Below are 21,376 nucleotides of genomic sequence, written 5' to 3'. Positions count from 1 at the left end.
CTAGTAATGTGCGATGAAGGTAACTAATGAATATTTCTTTCATTTGACCATATTTATGTCATATTTTACACAATATAACAGATAATTGAATAACAAATCACAATCCAAGACCAAACCAGTCATAAATATCCTGGAATAAACTTTAAACTACCCCGTTCGAGACAACAATGAGTAAATACAAGCAGCGGCCATGTTTTAAAAACAATAAATTGTCTATTCGCATGTCTTTTGTGTTGATTTTGTGGTTTAATATGATTGTTTTGTATTGTTTTAATATATGCCGGGGGGGGGGGGAAGGTCGTCCATAAATGACGTCACACTCGTAGGGGGGAGGGGGGTCCGTAATTTTGTGACGTTGTGTGATGAGTGGGAGGGGGAGGGGTTCAGATGGTGCTACGTCACACATTGCATTTTAAAAAAGCAATGTTACAAAACGAATTATAGACGTTATTTTGCGTTTAAAAAAACTGTTTTAATACATTGTAATAACAATTGATTAAAATAATCTATTTTGACAGAGTTCAGACAAGATTTTGGAAAAATATAGCTGTTTAAAAACGATTCAACTGCAATTTTGAGGGGGGTTGTAGGCTGAGGTGTGACGTCATTTTAGGGGAGGGGGTCTGGCTTTTTGTGACGACGTGTGACGGAGGGGAGGGGGGGGAGGTAAAAATCGTCAAAAAAAGCGTGACATCATTTATGGATGACCCCCTGTATAGTAATTTTTCTTTTTTTTAATATAGTTGACATGAATGACTAATAGATCTTATCAGACTTAATAGTGTGCATCCAAGACCACAACAATTGTTGGGAGGTCGAACTTTTGAACACTTTATTTGCAGTAACTGAGTAAGCAAATCAATATTAGATCGCTCATAAATGACGTCGCTCTTAATATAGTAATGATAGCGTGTATTATTACAGAGCAAACATATGAACATATTGTTTCAGATAGAAATAGTGATTTGTGGTGGGGAGAGGTTGTGTAGAACTCAGCGATGTGATTTTGGAGACGGGTCAGGTTGTTTTTTTTTCGTGAAAACAGGGGATGGTTGTGGGAGAAAGACCAGCTCTAGAAGTATGACGCGTCATTCATTGGTGATCCATTTTCTCAGTGGGGACGATAGAACTATTAAGAAGGGTCGAGAAATGTTCAAAGCATGCTGAGTCGTATTTCTTGAACCCAACCGTTTCATCCCACACTTAGCACAACGTCACCGAGTTAACGCTCGCACGTGACGTCATGTACCGGTACCGCCGAACAACAAGCACTGCCTTTTTGAGGCTTATGCGACGTTTAATTTGATTACATAAGTTGGTGTTCATTAAACAGCCCCTAACACACCTATCACTCGTCCATTTAAATGTACGTAGTTATTTCTGCAAGCTTGCTGTCTTGAGACATTCGCCCCTTTAAAAATGTATTAAGCTCTCACCGTATAGAACTAGACTACCCATAATAAGCTCCAAAAGAAGCTTGGTGAAAACAGGATGGCCGTCCGATTTTGAAGCTGCTCTGAGCTTTTTAAAAAGCACAAAAAACGATAAAATGACACTTATATTAAAGTAAATTATAGTTTTAAAACTTGATACATTAAAAGTGATATTCGGAAATTAAGAGCCATACAGTCAACATGATATTTCAATTTAAGTCCAAGAAAATAAATTTCCTCAAACGATGGAACATTACTAAATTTTCGCGCAGTTTAGCGAAATTGAATTTAAGTATTTACGTCATCTTACAAAGCGCGATAGCCTACTGGTGCTCTAACGCGGCCCATGCTAATGGCCGTATTCCTAACGCCCCGCATTAGACGCGGCTTATTCGTCGGCAGGCATTTGGTGGCAAGCCTTTTTGACGGGGATAATGTGTTGAGGCCGTTTTGCCAAATGTCTTAAACTAGCAGGCTTGCAACATTTGTGATGATTCGTTTTAAGCAAGGTATACGTATACTAATGCTTATTTATCGTTATTTTGATTGAACAAAGCATTATAGAGGTTCTCCATCAACCACCTAGGTATTTTTCCCCGTTCACCTCCTTTCATGAGACCGACACGTCATAAATTGCGGAGCCGCCTGAGTTGACGTCACAAATCTTCACTGACTCCCACAGCAAATCATATGTGACATCATTTATGGACAACCCCATATCACTCACTTGGGTACTTGATATTGACATTTTGACAACAAAGGATAACCAAAATGTGTCTGGCAGGTGGAGACTTGCGATCGACCATAATGACAACACGCACTTAAGGGGTGGAGTGGCTGATTATTTTAGATGATGTTTTACGAGGGAAGCTGGTGGATAATACATTTTGTCTCTCTGTATATATAAATGATGACAAACATGTATTGTTGTCAAAATTATGGCTAGAGATCTTAGAAAAGGCAGAGCGAAGCGTAATTTTTTACATTAGGGGTCATCCATAAATGACGTCACGCTTTTTTTGACGATTTTTACCTCCCCCCTCCCCTCCGTCACACGTCGTCACAAAAAGCCAGACCCCCGCTAAAATGACGTCACACCTCAACCTACAACCCCCCTCAAAATTGCAGTTGAATTTTTTTTAAAACATCGATATTTTTCCAAAATCTTGTCTAAACTATTACAATTTATTAAAACAGTTATCTAAAACGCGAAATAACGTCTAAAATTCGTTTTCTAACATTGCTTTTTTATAATGCAAAAATGTGACGTCGCAACATCTGAACCCCCCCCCCCCTCCCCCTCATCACACATCATCACAAAATTACGGACCCCCCTCCCCTACGAGTGTGACGTCATTTATGGATGACCCCTTATGACTTGTTGTGACATTGACAACAAAAATATGACGGAGGTTGGGGTTTAATTAAGGTAAAGAGAAGTAAAAAATGTCATAAGTTACGATAGAATCACTAATTGATGAAAAGAAAAACCTGAAATGAAAATAGTGAACATTCAAACAATAAGAAAAAACTCAAACTATATAGTAATAGTAAGATCAAATAAACATTAGTAAAAAAAACGTGATTTAAAACATGGATACAAGTTGCATCTCACAATGCTTCTAGAATTAATAAAGTTGTTTGTTAGGAAATACAATTTTTAAAGAGCAGAATTTAAAAAAAAAAAAATGCTTTGTAATACGGACTATACAACAAGACAATCATATTTAAATACATTTTCATACGAATAGAAATGAAAGGGAAGCTACTCTAAATAACATTTTCTTAAGATGGCTGCTGTTTTTAATAGCAAATTTACTACCCCGAACAGGGTTGATAAAAATTAATTTCAGGATATTTAAATTGATTTAACCATAAATGGTGATCTATTATTCAATTATCTATAATACTTTATCAAAATATACGAAAATATAATCATATTTAATGACATATTCATTAATGCACTCTCTCCTACATTACTAGTTTTGGCCGAATTTACGACGCTAAACTAAGATTTTACCATATATATATATATATATATATATATATATATTACTATGTATGCATTGATTTTTGTATTTATATACAATAATATTACTACTCTATTGATTGCTGATTTTGACTGTTTCTAGATCAACACACCCAGCAAGATGAGCAGCATGCCTATCGCCAACAACACGGACAGTGTCATAGACAGACTGACCTCCCTGGAGCAGACCCTTGACCAGATCTACCTGGTCATCATGGGCATTCTGGTCTTACGTGAGTTATCTCCTCATTTCTTTCTATACACGTTGGTATAATTTTGTTTGTGTTTTACCTATAGGGCTGGTAAGTAGGTCACCAACCCATTCTATGGCTCATGCATGTTTTATTGAGCCGTAGAACTGGTTGGTGACCTACTTACCAGCTCTGTAAGCCTACATGTTTGTTAGCAATTAAAGTTGTGTTTTTACCAATACACGGTTGGTAGTGATTAGTTGTGTTTTACCTATACACGTTTCATAGTTATATGTTAGTAAGTAGGTTGTAGTCCTTAAAAATGTGGCTGGTACAAATAGACAACGAAATAGAAATATCGTTAACCCCGGCGCTTAATCTCGAGGAGGGCAAGGGGTGGATTTTGTCTATTGGTATATGTTTAGTGTAGGGGTTTGTCTAGGGTTGTATGTTTAGTGTAGGGGTTTGTCTAGGGTTGTATGTTTAGTGTGGGGTTTTCTCATTGATTGTATTTTTAGTGTGGGGTTTTGTCCATTGGTAGTATGTTTAGTGTGGGGGTTTGTCCATTGGTAGTATGTTTAGTGTGGGGGTTTGTCCAGCGGTTGTATGTTTAGAGGTGGGGTTTGTTCAGGAGTTGTATGTTTAGTGTGGGAGTTTGTCCATTGGTAGTATGTTTAGTGGTAAGGTTTGTCCAGCGGTTGTATGTTTAGAGGTGGGGTTTGTTCAGGAGTTGTATGTTTAGTGTGGGGGTTTGTCCAGCGGTTGTATGTTTAGTGTGGGAGTTTGTCCATTGGTAGTATGTTTAGTGGTAAGGTTTGTCCAGCGGTTGTATGTTTAGAGGTGGGGTTTGTTCAGGAGTTGTATGTTTAGTGTGGGAGTTTGTCCATTGGTAGTATGTTTAGTGGTAAGGTTTGTCCAGCGGTTGTATGTTTAGAGGTGGGGTTTGTTCAGGAGTTGTATGTTTAGTGTGGGAGTTTGTGCAGGGGTTGTATGTTTAGTGTGGGGGTTTGTCCAGCACTTGTATGTTTAGTGTGGGGGTTTGTTCAGGAGTTGTATGTTTAGTGTGGGGATTTGTTGCCTAGGGGTTTCATGCCAACAGGGGTAAGTCCGAATGGTGTTTTTGTGTGTTAGATGGTTTGTCCAGTATTTTTGGGGAGGGTGAAGGCGTGTCCATGGGAGGCTTGTCCCATTGTTTATATCTCGAGGTTTATATCCTGGATTCTTTTTGTCTCGACACCGCTGTTTAGCCGGGACATGACCTTTGACCGAGTTGACGAGAATCCTTCCATCAAAATTGTTGACATGGATAAAAATCAAGTTTTTTTTTTTTTTTTTTTTTTTTTTTTTTTTAGATTTTGCAATCAAATCCAACATTGTTTATTTTTAACTTCTACCTGAAAATAATTTAAAAATTTAATAGTTTTAGAATAAATGTTTGAAAAGTTCCAAATCCAGAGAACTTTAAAATAAATTGTTGAGTTTTTTCTATTATTTTTTATCAAGCCTAAGTTATAACCTGGTTTTACTTTCGTAAGACAAATATTGATTGGCTCAAAAGGAACTCCGTGATCGATATTCTAAAACCCCACTTCATAAGAAACTCATTGTAATTGGCAGTAAAAACTAAGCCGATACAATTTTTAATTATTTTTTTTTAAAACCACATGACCTAGTTCAGCCATTTATTTTTAATTTCTGTGATACGTATAAATAATCAAATTGCTTTTAGCTTTTTATTCAATTTCGACTGGTTACAGGAAATTTTAAAAAAAATAAATTTTATCATAAATTCAGATTCTTATAACCATATTTATTTTAATTTATTTTAATAACATAGCAGATCTACATGATTTTATAAAGTACTCTGATGTTTCTCCTTCTTCGTTCTTAATTTTAGTATACGTGTCAACTGGTTATGCGTCATTCATTGACACCCATTTAAGCCTTTTTGGATTTGCTTCCATAGCCTTTGTCCAACCAAGAACAAATTACAGGGCAGAAAGTTGTTTAATTTAAGAGTTGTCTCTCCTAGAAGAGTGGCTGTCCCCAGCTACCGAGCCTCAGTCTAACAACCATGAGCTTTACCGAATTGACCAAGCCGATCCCCGCCTTTCGGATGATTATCGGACTACTCTAGGTTGGGCCCCATTGACCGGCCTGGTGCTGATGTAAAATTAACTCTAATAACCCTTTCTGTGAACAATGCACTCCTTTCTTATTTTGTTATAGTGTTCACTTCGACACAAGCAAGGGAAAAATTTCTAATCCGAGTTTTGATGTGTATATGATGTCAGCATAATTGTGATTTTTGTAAATTGGGCAAAACCCTTTTTTTATATAATTTTAAAAAAATCTAATTGAACAAGGTTTAACAAAACACATTAAAAATAATACAATAGTTTCCCTGCAGTAACAACATCACGATGTATTGATTAGATGAAATAATGGTGTGGGACTGGGTTGTTCTTTTGTAGCTGTGGGTTGTTTTAATATCCCTGATGTGGTTGGCGTGGTTGGCGTGAGGCTTTGTAACGGTTGTATTGTTTACATAAATAAGGTTGGTGGGGTTGGTGATGAGCATTGTGGCTTTTGTGTTGTAGGTGATGTAAGTTGCTTTTTTACCCTTATACATCAGACTGTTTCTTTCAGGCATTCCCCCACCCCCCACCCACCACCAACGCCATCTTCACAGACGGACATGTTTACCCTCCTAAATATATTTTAAAAAAGATATTTAAAAATATAGATTTATTTAATATAGTTAATGTGACAAGTCGACATTTCCGAACCTCTGACAGGTACTGATCAATGCTGAGTTGACTCAACGACGTTCTTAAGACACATTCGTTTGAGTTGAAATATAAGAAAAGAGGTGGTGATTTCAAAAATGACGATAAGGAAAAAACAGATCTTTACCCGTCGACATGGACAAATCATCCAACGTGTTACCTCTGAAACCGCACTTACCTAAACCCCCCCCCCTTAATAAACCACCCCCCCCCCCCTCCAGTCACACACACTTGACCTAACGTGTGTGCACTATTGTCCAAAGACCTAACAGTACCGCTGTTTCAGACTTGCATGTAGAAATACTTTAACGACACCCGTTACTGCTGGGTGTTTTTTTTCTGCGTGTTAATTAGTGATTAATTATCTTAAGAACCTTTTTACGGTCTCCTTAACGTGCCTTGGGACTTTAATGACATGACAACAAAAACGGCAGGCCATTTACGGTCAGAAGACATTATTATTTTTTTTTATTTTAGGAAAATGGGTAAAATATTTTTAAATATAATCATTAAGAGTTAATCATTTTTTTATTATTTTTTTTTTATTTTTGATTAGGTTTGAAAAAAAATATTTAAAACAATTTTTAATCTAATTGGCTAATTGCTATTTATAATAATTAATATTTGTGTTATTAGGTTCCGATATTAAACGCATTCAGTTGTATAGTTAGACTCTTTCTTTAAAGATTTAATTTAGTAGCAAACAATTGCTAGCATCCCATGCTATCGAAGATTTAGCAATTCTGGATTAGGATTAGATTAAAGAGTAAGACGCGGGGGTTATGGTTGTGTTCTAGTTAGGTTTAGACTGGTATTCGATTTGTTCTATTGTCCTACTAGCCTACACTCTGTCACACATTTTCGGTCAGTTGAGGGGGGGGGAGGAATTAATATACTTAATTACTGTTACCTGATATGGCAATAATGAGGTGGACTACTAACACGAACGTTTCGAGTTCGAATCCGGGTTCAAATCAGTAGAATATCCCTGAGTCCACCTAGCTCTGATGGGTACCTAACTCACGTTAGAAAAAAACAAAGATGGCTGGGCATAGTACTGACCTCACTATCAATTCATGCGCCGTGGTCTCTGAAACAGATTAACTCTACTTCATCTGCCGCATGTGTTTCGTCACGAACGGGAAAAGAAGATGATATGGCAATAGGTCAAGCTAACGATACAATGATAATGATTGGTGTTATTTTTTATTTTTTTTATTTCAGTTTAAATTGTTAATTAATTTAAATTCGTTGATTTAGTGAGATATCTTCACTTTATTATTAACATAATGTTGGCATTTTTTAGTTTTGTTGTTCTTGTTTCGAGAATGTAAGGCCTTTTTCAACCACCACTCTTTTTGATAAAAGATACTAGGGGACGTTATTGTTGGACAAGGGTTGTAACTGTTGGTGGTAAAACTAGCACGTCGCGAATAAAGCAACATAGTACAGAAATAGACCTATCATTCGGGCAAGATGGACAATAGCGCAGATGAAGTAGAAGTCACCTGTTTCTGTAACCACGGTATATAAAGGGATATTTGTTTTCTCGAACGTTAGTCAGGTACCCATCGGAAGTGGGTAGATTCAGGAACGTCCCACTGTTTCAAGACCGGGTTGTGAAAAGGTCCCGTCATTTTTTTACCGCCCTGTGAGGCATCGTGAAAGATAGATTAACCTGTACCATCTGTTTTTTTCCAGTGATGCAATGCGGCTTCGCTTTCCTTGAGGCTGGCAGTGTCAGAAGTAAGAACACGAGCAACATCCTCATTAAGAACCTGTTTGATTCCTGTAAGTAGATGACGGGTTGGTTTACCTGTGGTTTACCTTTCGTTTACCTGTCTTATTGGTTTACGTGTGGTTTACCTGTCTTGTTAGTTTACCTGTGGTTTACCTGTGGTTTACCTGTGGTTTTCCTGTTTTGTTAGTTTACCTGTGGTTTACCTGTCTTAGTGGTTTACCTGTGGTTTACATTTCATTTACCTATCTTTTTGGTTTACCTGTGGTTTACCTATGGTTTACCTGTGGTTGACCTCTCGTTTACCTGTCTTATTGATTTACCTGTGGTTTACCTGTGGTTGACCTGTCGTTTACCTGTCTTATTGATTTACCTGTGGTTTACCTGTCGTTTACCTGTCTTATTGGTTTACCTATGGTTTACCTATGGTTTACCTGTGGTTTACCAGTGGTTTACCTGTCATATTGGTTTACCTGTGGTTTACCTGTCTTGTTAGTTTACCTGTGGTTGACCTATGGTTTACCTGTGGTTTATCTGTGGTTTACCTGTGGTTTACCTGTGGTTTACCTGTCTTGTTAGTTTACCTGTGGTTTACCTGTGGTTTACCTGTGGTTGACCTGTCGTTTACCTGTCATATTGGTTTACCTATGGTTTACCTGTTGTTTACATGTGGTTTACCTGTGGTTTACCTGTGGTTTACCTATGGTTTACCTGTGGTTTACCTGTGGTTTACCTATGGTTTACCTGTGGTTTACCTGTCTTGATAGTTCACCTGTGGTTTACCTGTAGTTTACCTGTCTTGTTTATTTTTAACCTTTTTAGTTCGTGTAAATACTGTCTTGTTTAAATACATTTGTGATTCGTGTAAATAATGTCGTGTTTGTTTACCTGTGTGATTAGCCTACATACTATCTTGTTTGTTTACCTGTTTAGTTTGTGTAAGTAATTACATCGTCTATTTAAGGTACGGTCTATGTCGATGCATGTCAACACAGATATTGTTAAAACACCTATTACCTTGCATAATAAAAAGCTACCAAATGTTCCGAATGGTATACATTGTAATATAAAGCCTTGCAGTTGTTTGTTTTTCAAATCGCTATACATAAATGTATAAAATATTTCATTATTTTTTTTTACCTATCATTGTAAGATGAGCAATTAATCCAACGTATCACCCTAACCCCCTACCCTACCTTACCTCATCCCCCCCCCCCCCCGCGTTAATCTATCCAGTGCAAACAGCTTTACTGTAAGATTGGGTCGTGACCACCACTAAAACACGCAATAATCCCACTATAACAAAGTGGGATTTAGACTCCACAAAAATATCTTATCCCGTTGTTATGATGCTTGACTGGATAAAAACAAATTGAATGGAACTAATTGAAAAAAATTCGCAAGAAATGCGTTTCGTTTTTTTATTCAATTATTTTTTTTTTTTATAAATCTAAGAAGAACTCAAATGGCTTTCTAAAAATAATTATTACAACAGTGCAAAACAGAGGCGTAGCGACCCTTCCCGGCGCTCGGGGACAAACTTTCTATTTGCACCCCCCCCCCCCCCTTCAAACTTTTGACTTGCATACATCCCCCCTCAAACTTTTGATTTGCATACACCCCCCTCTCCCCCCCCCCCCCCGTCAAACTTTCGATTACTTTTTCCAATCCATTTTGGCGCCCCCTAAGGTCGGCGCCCGGGAACATATGCCTCCCTCCCCTCGTCGCTACGCCTCTGGTGCAAAATAAGGGTTAGAGTCATTAGATTTTCAGACGTGTTTAAAAATATCTTGATTATTTTTAAATAATTAGACCCAGCTAATTATAAAAATGTAAGTAATTACTGTCTGGAAGCTTTACATTTTTATAAAACAGGCAACTAAAAATAACATTGAAAATCGATAGAGGATTTCTTTTGTCTGAAAAAATTAAATGTATAAATTGCATGGGACGGTGTGGTCGAACGGCTACAGGACATTACCCCCTGGATATTCCCCCCACCCCCCCCCCGGAATTCCCCCCCCCCGTATTTACCCCCCGGAGCAATTACCCCCCTGTCAATTACCCCCCCCCCCCCGCGGGGAATTACCCCCCCCCCCCCCCTCTCAAGTTAAAATCCTAACTCTAACTAGAATTTTATACTTAAATACTACTTTAATCCAAACCTTAAGAAAGAGACCAAAACCTAAGCATCCACCTTAGCCTAAAACTTCACACAAAACCAAAACCAAAGCTAGACACAACCCTAACCCTAAAACTAGCTCTAACCCTAGCCCTAGCCCTAACCCTAGCCCTAAACCTAAACCTAGCCCTAACCCTAACCCTAGCCCTAGCCCTAAACCTAGCCCTAACCCTAACCCTAACCCTAGGCCTATACCTAACCCTAGCCCTAAAACCTAACCCTAACCCCAACCCTAGCCCTAGCCCTAGCCCTAGACCTAAACCTAACCCTAAACCTAGCCCTAACCCTGTCCGGGGGGGGGGGTAATGTCCTACTGGGCGGGGGGGGGGGGGGGGGTAATTGACAGGGGGGTAATTGACAGGGGGGGGGGGGGTAATTACTCTGGGGGCTAATGTCGGGGGGGGGGGGGGAAATATCCGGGGGGTAATTGACAGGGGGGAAATGCCCTGTTCCCGGTCGAACAGTAGAGAGTTCGACATCTAACCAGAAAGTATTGAGTTCGGATCACCAAGGTCTTATGGGTACCTGACTTATCTTAGGAAAAGTAAAGGCAGCTGGGTATAATGTTGACCCATTCAAAGCCCTTTATATGACTCTACTTTATCTGTCTCATGGAACTCAAGAATCGAAAGGGTACTTTTTTTGTAACGTCATTTGAATTTTTGACTGTGTCTAAAGGTAAAAAAAATAGGTTCCGACCAAAAATTCGCTACAAAATCAATTGCTAACCACAAGACTCGCGACAAAAAGGTTGAGATAAACTAGCCCACGACAACCTGACACCCCTAAATAAAGTTCCCGAAAATGTGACCAGCGACATATTGGCTCCGGACAATATGGCTTATAGTGTAACTCGTAAATTACAAAAAAAATGTGTGTACGTGTGCTTCAGGAGTTAAGTGCAATGTGAATAAGGAGAGTACTGCAAATAAAAGTGTTTGAGTAGAATTTGTTTCTATTTGCGCATTTTTCTGTTTGCGCACTTTTCTGTTTGCGCATTTTTCTGTTTGCGCCTTTTTCTGTTGGCGCAATTTTCCGATTGCGCATTATTTTATTTTTCTGGGAACCGTATGTATTGCCCATATGTCTTACACCTCCACGTGTACACGTCCACAGTCTTGTCTGGAATCGCCTACTGGACAGTCGGCTACGCCTTCGCCTACGGACCTGGAAACAGCTTCATCGGCTGGCACTACTTCTCGTCGTCAGAGCTCACAGACAGCGATCTGGCTTTCTTCTTCTTCCAGTTTGTCTTCGCGGCAACGGCGGCCACCATCGTGTCAGGGGCGTTGGCTGAGAGGTGTGATTTCATCGCTTACCTCATCTACAGCTTCCTTATTACAGGTGGGTTTGTCTGACAGGTGGGTCGTCTGTGTGACAGTGGGTCGTCTGTGTGACAGGTGGGTCGTCTGTGTGGGTCGTCTGTGTGGGTCGTCTGTGTGACAGTGGGTCGTCTGTGTGACAGGTGGGTCGTCTGTGTGACAGTGGGTCGTCTGTGTGACAGGTGGGTCGTCTGTGTGACAAGTGGATCGTCTGTGTGACAGGTGGTTCGTCTGTGTGACAGGTGGGTCGTCTGTATGACAGGTGGGTCTGTGTGGGTCTGTGTGACAGGTGGGTCGTCTGTGTGACAGGTGGGTCTGTGTGGGTCTGTGTGACAGGTGGGTCGTCTGTGTGGGTCTGTGTGACAGGTGGGTCGTCTGTGTGACAGGTGGGTCGTCTGTGTGGGTCTGTGTGACAGGTGGGTCTGTGTGACAGGTGGGTCGTCTGTGTGACAGGTGGGTCGTCTGTGTGACAGGTGGGTCTGTGTGGGTCTGTGTGACAGGTGGGTCGTCTGTGTGGGTCTGTGTGACAGGTGGGTCGTCTGTGTGGGTCTGTGTGACAGGTGGGTCGTCTGTGTGACAGGTGGGTCGTCTGTGTGGGTCTATGTGACAGGTGGGTCGTCTGTGTGGGTTGGTGTAATTGATCGCTCAGTCTAAACAGGATTCTTTACTTTATCTCGTATGTACTAAACTGGGACTGACACAACACTATTATAACCTTTAACCTGTGACATCACCCCCCATCTCCTCCCCTCCCCAGCGTTCATCTACCCCGTGGTGACCCACTGGGCGTGGTTCCACGAAGGCTGGCTGGCCCAGGGCATGGTGTACGAGATCAACGGACAGAACGTCACCATCAACTACCACGTAGGTCAAACACGGCTGAGAGGAAACATTGTGGGGGGGGGGGGTTGTTGCATGCTCACAGAGAAACGATTAGAAACAACTAGGGTTTAATGTGCGGGGTGTCTTATAAACAGGGGTTCTTTCACGAATCTGGTGCCTCATATCGGGAGGAAAAGAGAGAAAATTGTAATTTTATCCAGAAAATGTATACTTTAACCTGTGTTTCTCTCCCCCCCCCCCATCCCCCATCCCCACACCCCTATCAGAATAAATGTCGTAAAGAAACCCCCTACCACCTATGGGACAAAATTAAAAAATGTGCCCGCCCCCCTCCCCGGAAGTTTCAAGTGCTTCCCCTTTACCCATGCCCCCAACCCCCTTCCCCCCCCCCCCCCCAACCCCCCGAAATTATTTTTTTTAAAAGAAGCCTTGCATATAAAGATAAAAACGAATTGAGACATACACCTGAATGTCATCGCCTTAAACGAAACAAACGTAAAGTAGAAACACACTTTCGAAATAATGTGTGAATATAGCAGATGAAGTAGTGTTCACCTTTTACTTCCGTGGTCTCGGCATAGAATACACTGTCTCGTGAAGCGACAGTGTGATCATCCTTTACTTTCTTTAGCGTGAGTCATTTCATAGAAACAGATGAACTCTACTTCATCTAGATAGGGAATGAGGGTAGTAGTTAGGTTTGATATTAGAGACTGAGCAATACTATTTTAAGTAGTTATTTATTTATTTCTCTGTTTTTATGTTTAAGTATTAAGTTGAAGGAACATGCAGAAAATTTGATTATGCCTAAATTGTTGTTTGTTTTTTATATACAACACGTTTTTATTAGTTGTAAGAATAAGCTTTTAATAAACGTACGTTACAGGACTTTGCCGGAAGTGGCGTCGTCCATTGTGTCGGGGGCTCCGCAGCCTTTTTTGGGGCGCTTATCCTAGGGCCTCGTATTGGGCGGTTCCACAAGGAAACTGGCACGACCATCAACCTACGCGGACACTCGGTCCCTGTAAGTAATCATCTACGTCTTGTTTCGGCTTGTTTAATGTAAATATATTAGAAGTGTTTTGTTTTGAGGATCAGGGGCTCGGCGTTGTCGAGTCGGTAAAGCTCATGGTTGCTAAACCGAAAAGTCTCGAGTTCAAACCCTCGGGCACATGAGGCTCGTACAGCCACTGTTCTAGGAGAGAAAACTCCAGAATAAAACAACTGCTGCCTTGTAGTTTATTCTTGGTTGGACAAAGCCTATGGAAGCAAATCTAAAAAAGAAAACCTGGCTGAAATCGAAGTCAATGGCCTCAATGGCGTATAACCAGTTGACACGTATCCTTAATTGTGTTGGAGGGGATCCCTTCCAACACTAAAAATTAAGAACGAAGAAGAAAGAAGAAGTTTTGAGGATGAGCATTCCAGAATTCAGTTCACTGTATATTATGTGAATGGTGTGTTCATAGTTAAAGTATATTATGTTTATATCACATTGTCCACAGTTCGCTGCCCTGGGTGGATTTATCCTGGTGTTCGGGTTCATGGCGTTTAACGGTGGGTCTCAGCTGACCATCTCAAAGCCCGGGGACGGGGCCAAGATTAGCCTGGCTATCGTCAACACCGTCATCTCCGGGAGTACGGCTGCCTTCGCCACTTTACTCATCCATAAGTAAGACGTTTGTTTTGTTGTTGTTGTTGTTGTTTTATTTTAGCGAATCATAGAACATTGTTTAAGTAATAGAATGTATAAGGTAATACAGTCCAGCTCTCGTGGATAACTGATTCACGTGTTAGGTAAAAAAAGAAAATTAAACCCTACTTTGACTGATACCTGATTAAAATAAAAGCTCTGACTTATTGACTGAATCCTTTGAAGGAAAAAGCTGCAGCTACGCCTCTCTATCAGACTCTATTTTGGGCAGCTCTATTTCGTTAAGCCCAGAGTTTCTTCAAGGCATCTCCCGGACGAAATTCAATTTATATAGAGAATATATACTTTTACTACCGTCCGCACCCCCCTCCCCGGTTAATTTAAATAAAATTAAACTTATATGAGAAGTTAGTATACAATATAGAGTGTATGTTTTCTTTTTTTTTTTGTTAAGAAACGTGTCAAAATTAGTCAACGAGAGTAGGCCTATGCAAGAGATTATTTTTAAAAAAAAACAAGAATTATTTAGAAATATGTATAGAGTTCTACTTAATATGTTATTGTCTGTGTCTTAACCTGTTTTGACTGCTGTTTATCAGGATAGGAATACTGGGAAAACACTGGAGTCTGTTGAACACACTCAATGGTGCATTGGCTGGCATGGTGAGTGGTGAACCTTCAACTGATAGTTTTTTGTTGTTGTTGTTTTCTCAGTTAATAGTTTTATTGTGTGGTGAATTCTCAATTGGCTTGTCGGTTTTCATTTAGCCTTCTATAGGGCTGGTAAGTAGGTCACCAACCAGTTCTATGGCTCATGCAGGTTTTATTTAGCCGTAGAACTGGTCGGTGACCTACTTACCAGCCCTATATGACTTCACTATGCTGACCTTCATTTGATGTAACCACAATGACCTATATATTACCTCCTCATGTTGACCTCACAATGCTGACCTCTATATGACTATGTTGACCCCCATATGACGTAACCATAATGACCTCTATACGACCTCACAATTATGACATCTATATTACTTCCCCATGTTGACCTCCATATGACCTCACCATGTTGACCTCCATATGACCTCACCTTGTTGACCACTGCGAGACCTCACTATATTGACCTTTGTATGACCTCACTATATTGACCTCTATATGACCTCACCATGTTGACCTCTATATGACCTAACTATTGACCTATGTATGACCTCACTATATTGACCTATGTGTATATTGACCTTTATATGACCTCACTATGTTGACCACCATATGACCTCACCATGTTGACCTCTATATGACCTCATTCTATTGACCTCCATATGAATCACCACATTGACCTCTATATGACCTCACTACATTGACCTATGTCTATAACACCAGGTCGCCGTGTGTGCCGGATGTGACCTCATCCGACCTTGGGGCGCCACCATCGTTGGCGCCATCGCGTGCGTGTCCTTCAACTTTACGTCATGGCTTATTAACAAGGCCAAGATTGATGACCCCGTAGATGCTGTTGCAGGTAACGTGAGCAAAAACCTGACTCAAGGTTTAATCTACGTGTGTGTGTGAGCATTTGTTGATTTAGAATCCTCCATAGAGACATTCTAGTTTTTTAAACCGCCTCGATCGCCACCATACTGTCACAAAAGACCGAATTTTCACATCGTTGCTCACCTTACAAGAAAGTCATATATCCCCAAATCAACTTATTATAAAATGCATGCTACCTCACATTTTTGTCTGCCCCCCCCCCCCCCCATCCCCTACCCCCTAGTTCGAAAAATCAAAACCCTTTGCTTCGATACGAAGTAGGTGACGTCATATATTGACCGCACTTTAAAAAGACTTTTGGGAATAGATGCCCTTTATGTGTAGTGTAACCTAACATTTGTACATGCACATATATTTTTAGTACAGTTTGACTTGTATTGATGTAATCTCCTGTTCATTTTGGTGATTAAATCAACTTGTATTAAGGTTAAGTCAACTTGTATTATGATTAAAGTCAACTTGTATTATGGTTAAGTCAACTTGTATTCTGGTTAAGTCAACTTGCATTATGGTTAAGTCAACTTGTATTATAGTTAAGTCAACTTGTATTATGGTTGAGTTAACTTGCGTTATGGTTAAGTCAACTTGTATTCATGTATTCACCAGTAAATTCGGTGGTTAAGTCAACTTGTATTAAGGTTAAGTCAACTTGTATTCATATATTATCCAGTCCATTTTGGTGGTTAAGTCATCATTTATTTATGTATTCTCCAGTTCACTTTGGCGGCGGTTCTTGGGGCGTCATTGCCGTTGCGTTTCTCCGATACGATGATGGAATCTTAATGAGCTGGGACAGGCAGTCGGGTCTGGTAAGTCTTAAAATTCCTGAAATTAATTACTTTACCCTCCTTGGGTATACATTAATTTGATATTAATTTATTTTAGCTGAGTCTTTACCTGCTAACGATAATAATGTCCCACCCCCTACCCCTACAAACATATACGTGTCAACATTTAAAAATTTTAAAAACTCTGCTTCACCTACCCCACCAAGTTTAAGTTCCCAACCACCAGTTTATGTATTATTTTAACGTGCTGTCGTCTGCTACTTTCAGTTCCTGGCCTGGCAGCTGGTTGGCCTCTCGGCCATCATCGCCTGGTCCGGTGGCCTCTGTTTTATTTGTTTCATGGCCATGCGTCTTCTGGGAATCTTGCGGGTCTCTGAGGAAATGGAAATCAAAGGTAAATTTTATCTTACTGTAATATTTTGGTCAAATGTAAATGTTGCTCTTCTGTACCTTTTGTTAGTTTTAGAATTATGCATTCAGTTTAAAATTCGTTATTGTTATCTAGTGATGTCAATCCTCAAAGAATATAATATGTATCTTTCTGTAGTATTTTATAAATGTTCAAACACTAAAACCCATCTAAAGTGTCGACACACCAACATAATTTCTAATATTTATCTTTCTGGATTTGAAAAAAAAAATTCAAAACACCCACACCCATTTTCATCTTAATTACCAAAATGGTTTCTGGTTTCACTTCTAATTTGCAACACTCAAAGTTAGATTTACAAAACTTGAATTTCTAGTGCTGATTTACTTTTCTAGAAATAAAATGCGCAACGCTATTTCTTTGGGTTTTTGTTTGTATATGTGTTGTTGTTTGTTTGTTTGTTTGTTTGTCTGTCTGTTTGTTTTTTGTTGTGTTTTTTTAATTGGTTTTTTTTTTTTTTTTTTTTTTTTTGTCTTTTCTTTGTAGTTTTTTTTTTTTTTTTTTTTTTTTTTTTGTATAATTTTTATTTATTCCTCATAATAAAAACAATTCTCGAAAACAATTCTTAGGAATTTCTTTTCCTAATCCTAAATAACTTTGTTTGTGCCCATACTGTTTCTATACTTAACGCAGTACTTACCTCCCTGTTCTCAGGTTTGGATATACCTAAACATAACGAGCCCGCATACCCCCTCGAGTCATACGGCCATGGTTACCTGGAGAAGATTGTTACAATTCTAGAGGATGGGCAGTTGTCTTCCCTTCATCAAGGTAAGATCTCAAAAAAATGTCGATTTTTTTATGAGAATAAATTCTACTGCTGAGAATTTTTATTTCATCGAATGGATTTAAATCCCCGTTGGTGTTGTTATGTTTTTAATATAGTTTTTGAAATTTAAAAAGATCCAATTTTATAACAAAGATAGAAAAACTAAACACTTTTTTATGTTATTGTAAACGAGTGCAATAAATAATTTAATGAACCCGAATCTAAAATTAAATCATTCTTGACGTAAATGTTCAATCTTAATACAGAAAAAGATATTTCAGGTACTTTTTCAGATAATATATTAACCCTATCGTTGACACGTTTATTTACAGGTTACGTTTAGTTAGTGTGCTCAATCGGTAATAAAAGCTATTATCAATTTTACTCATAAATCTTAAAAATATAATCCTCATTATACAGCACTTTCATTGCAAAAATCTTTTCACAAATACTATTTGAATGTGCAGGCAAATTTTCATGTTTCTTTTTTTTTTTTTTTATTAAATTTTATATTTTTAACATATCACTTTACGTTGCGAATTTTTTCCAAAGATTTTATTTTCTAAATATTTTACTATTTACATACTATCAAGGGTTAAGTTTGTCTGTAGCTACAGTAGGTAAAGGGAAATAACCATGTAAATAACGAACATATAAGAAGGCAAGAAGAGTTACATTTAAAGGGAAACAATTTAATTTTGCCAGATTTAAATAATGGAGTTTTTTTTTTTTTTTTTTTTTTTTTAAACACTTTGCTGTGACAGGCTTTGCTGCTTGTTACTTAAATTATTAAATGACAAAATTACTTGAAATTTTTTAGGTTACCTCAATGGGGGATTTACTAAAGATCTTGGACCTTATGAATCTCCGGAGGTCAAGATCATGGGAACCAACGAGGTGAGAATGATCTTGTCCCTGGACCAGCCCTTGTCCACTAGAGCCCTCGGCTACATCCCCAACAATAACAGGGAGCCGATCACCTTTGATGGAACAGCCGAAAGAACAGCCTTGTAAATTGATGTATATAACTGCGCGTAACATAAACGGAACAGCCAAAAGACCAAATAGTTTTGTGCTTGTTCAGATCCGGAAATCATTTTTTTTCAAAACGGAAATTCAGAAATTACAATGATTTGTTTACTTCAATACAATCAATAAATTAAACACATAAATTGAACGTTTTCGTTCATTACATAAAATCATATTAAACGTATTTCAACAAATATTTAAATATTTATCACTTAGGCCTATAATTTTGAAAAAAAAAAAATATTTTGAAAGGGTTTATTTTATAAATTTCAGCATTTCCGTTTCGACTGTACGAGCTAATTCCTAATTAGAGAAACAGCTTTCATTATTTCCAATGCTTAACATTCAGCGCACATTGGCGTGACGTGTTACGCATAAATGATAATTTTGTTATAGGATAAACGTTTAGTATTTTATTAGTCTATAGAAAAAAAAACAATAAGCGCAGTGGCATCACCTGTTTGCTTATGGTCATTTACGTCAGAACATATAAATGTAAACACAATAGCTTAGGTGTCGTCCATAAATAAGGTCATGCTTTTAAAGGCAGATCCCCCCCTCCTACCCAATTTCTTGCCACACATTGTCACTATGTCTGAATCCCCCCCTCCCCTTTTTCCCAATGGAGTGTGATGCCATTTATGGACGACCATATTACGTTAAACAATGAACCAGAAACATACACCACAAACCATTCCAAGTTTTTCCATTTGGTTATTTTATTTTGTTTTTTACGTTTGCATTTAAGATAGAATTGTATTCAGTGATGGAATGTGATTTAAAATAGAGAAGAACAAAGATATTTTAATAGATTTTTTGTTGGGAATAAGTGAATTAGTGGATGTATAATAATACTTTTAATTATCCAAGTTGAAGTTTTTCTTTTCAAATACTCTTTTTGTGAGAATTTCGTTTTCATTTACACAAAACGAAAGTTGCAAAAAATGTATTCACAAAGGGAAAAAGATGTGTTTGAAAACAATTTTCATTTTTTTATAAAATATGTTCCCATCTAGCCTATACCTCATTGATTACATAGATGTTGTGTATAATAGTGTGACATGTGATTTTTTTTTTGGAGATAGTGACAATGTTATTGACAAAATAGCACATGTCATTGCACATGTCATAACATGTGATAGCACATGGCATAGCACATGGCATAACACATGGCATAGCCCATGGCATAGCACATGTTTTTGCTGTACTGTTATATTTTAAAATGCTTAGAATAGATTCTGGTTGTCTTATAATACTACGTTTGAATCTCATCATTTATTTTATACATTTAATGTTAAATATATTCACATTTACAAACCTTATAGATATTAGAAAAAAAATGTTTTGTTAAAGATAAATTTGCTACTACAAAATGTAAATTTTCTGAGTAATGCTAAAAATTGTATAGACATTAATTTCTAAAAATTAATAAGCATATTTTAAAATCTGGTTTTTGTAGTTTTTTTTTTTTTGGTCTCTTTAATAGTTGTATTGCTAAACCCTAGATATTGCACTAAATTAAAGCCATAACTTTAACTATGTAGATAAATCCAGTAGCCTGCATAAACACATATCAAGATTTATATTTTATATACACTAACAAGGCTCATATGTTGATAGAGTCATCTTTTAAATGAGCATTATTCCTTTTGTTATCTCTAACACAGAAACATACACACACACACACACACAAACAAACAAACAAAGATAACGTTTTTTATCAGCTCTTAATACAAATTTCATTCACTAAAGCTAAATGTGTTCAAACTTTAAAGGTAACTTTTCCGTTCAAATAGAACAAAACTCGAATAAAATCCGTAAATGTTTCTAAGTGAATTGTTGATGGCTGATCCGTTATACACAACCACCGGTGTTTTCATTTCATTCAGTTATTTAAAAATGTATCAAATAATTTACATAAAATATTTAAATCAGTATTTAATTGGTTACAAAAAAAATTGTCACAAACGTATCCGTAATCTTTAAATGTCAAGTTAAAAATGGTAAACAAATGAATTTAAATGAAGAAATCCATGGTTATAATTATATGACAAATACTATTTCATGCAATGATTGAGTAATTTTTATACAATTTATCATTATGGTTATCTAAATGTGTATTGTTTGCATTTTCAGGTAACATAGTTCTGTACAGTTTGTAATTATTATAATAAAAATTATATTAGTTGAAAGTTTATTTTCTTTAAATCAAAATCTAGTTTGAGATTAGTTATGAATCTTTTCTGTATGTTTGTAGTTTAGAGTAAATGAAATATTATGCCAATAATTCAAGATTACGAAAAGAGTTTTCTTAAAATATTTTTAGATTGTATATTATATATGGGTAAAAACAGATTTAAATGTTAAAAATTTCTTTTTGCATCTGTTTTTTCCAAATGTGAGCTTTTGTAAAAAATTAGAATTCAAGCTGTGTTTGCAAATATATTTACTGTCTTATGCATTTAACTATTGTACTGCAAATTTGCTTTTAATTATACACTTGTTTTTTTTATGTCAAGATTTTTTTATTTTAAATATGATGACAGTTATTTTAAACTACCTTCATTTAGCTTATATGTATTTATTTAAGTGACAATGTTATTTATAAATAGCACATGTCATCTAAGTACC

The 21,376-nt window shown here is 37.6% G+C and overlaps 1 protein-coding gene across 1 annotated transcript in view; it reads left to right on the top strand.

Annotated features, from left to right (window-relative positions):
- LOC131957642 (putative ammonium transporter 1) overlaps positions 1-18,813 on the top strand; it is a 37,008-nt gene extending 18,195 nt beyond the window's left edge. Inside the window, exons 2-13 of the mRNA XM_059322375.1 lie at positions 3,566-3,695; positions 8,144-8,233; positions 11,479-11,706; positions 12,442-12,548; positions 13,414-13,551; positions 14,033-14,199; positions 14,781-14,844; positions 15,559-15,697; positions 16,444-16,538; positions 16,785-16,911; positions 17,602-17,718; positions 18,537-18,813. Of these exons, the coding sequence (XP_059178358.1) occupies positions 3,584-3,695; positions 8,144-8,233; positions 11,479-11,706; positions 12,442-12,548; positions 13,414-13,551; positions 14,033-14,199; positions 14,781-14,844; positions 15,559-15,697; positions 16,444-16,538; positions 16,785-16,911; positions 17,602-17,718; positions 18,537-18,730 (1,578 nt within the window). The 5' untranslated portion in view covers positions 3,566-3,583 and the 3' untranslated portion in view covers positions 18,731-18,813. The remainder of the gene's footprint in view (positions 1-3,565; positions 3,696-8,143; positions 8,234-11,478; positions 11,707-12,441; positions 12,549-13,413; positions 13,552-14,032; positions 14,200-14,780; positions 14,845-15,558; positions 15,698-16,443; positions 16,539-16,784; positions 16,912-17,601; positions 17,719-18,536) is intronic.
- Positions 18,814-21,376: the final 2,563 nt, after the last annotated feature.

Source organism: Physella acuta, unplaced genomic scaffold, assembly GCF_028476545.2.
Source record: "Physella acuta isolate Inbredline_101_S28 unplaced genomic scaffold, ASM2847654v3 ptg001251l, whole genome shotgun sequence".
In the NCBI taxonomy this organism is placed as follows: Eukaryota; Metazoa; Mollusca; class Gastropoda; family Physidae; genus Physella; species Physella acuta.
The sequence above is the reverse complement of the archived record's forward strand: the minus strand, read 5'-3'. Positions and strand labels throughout refer to the sequence as shown.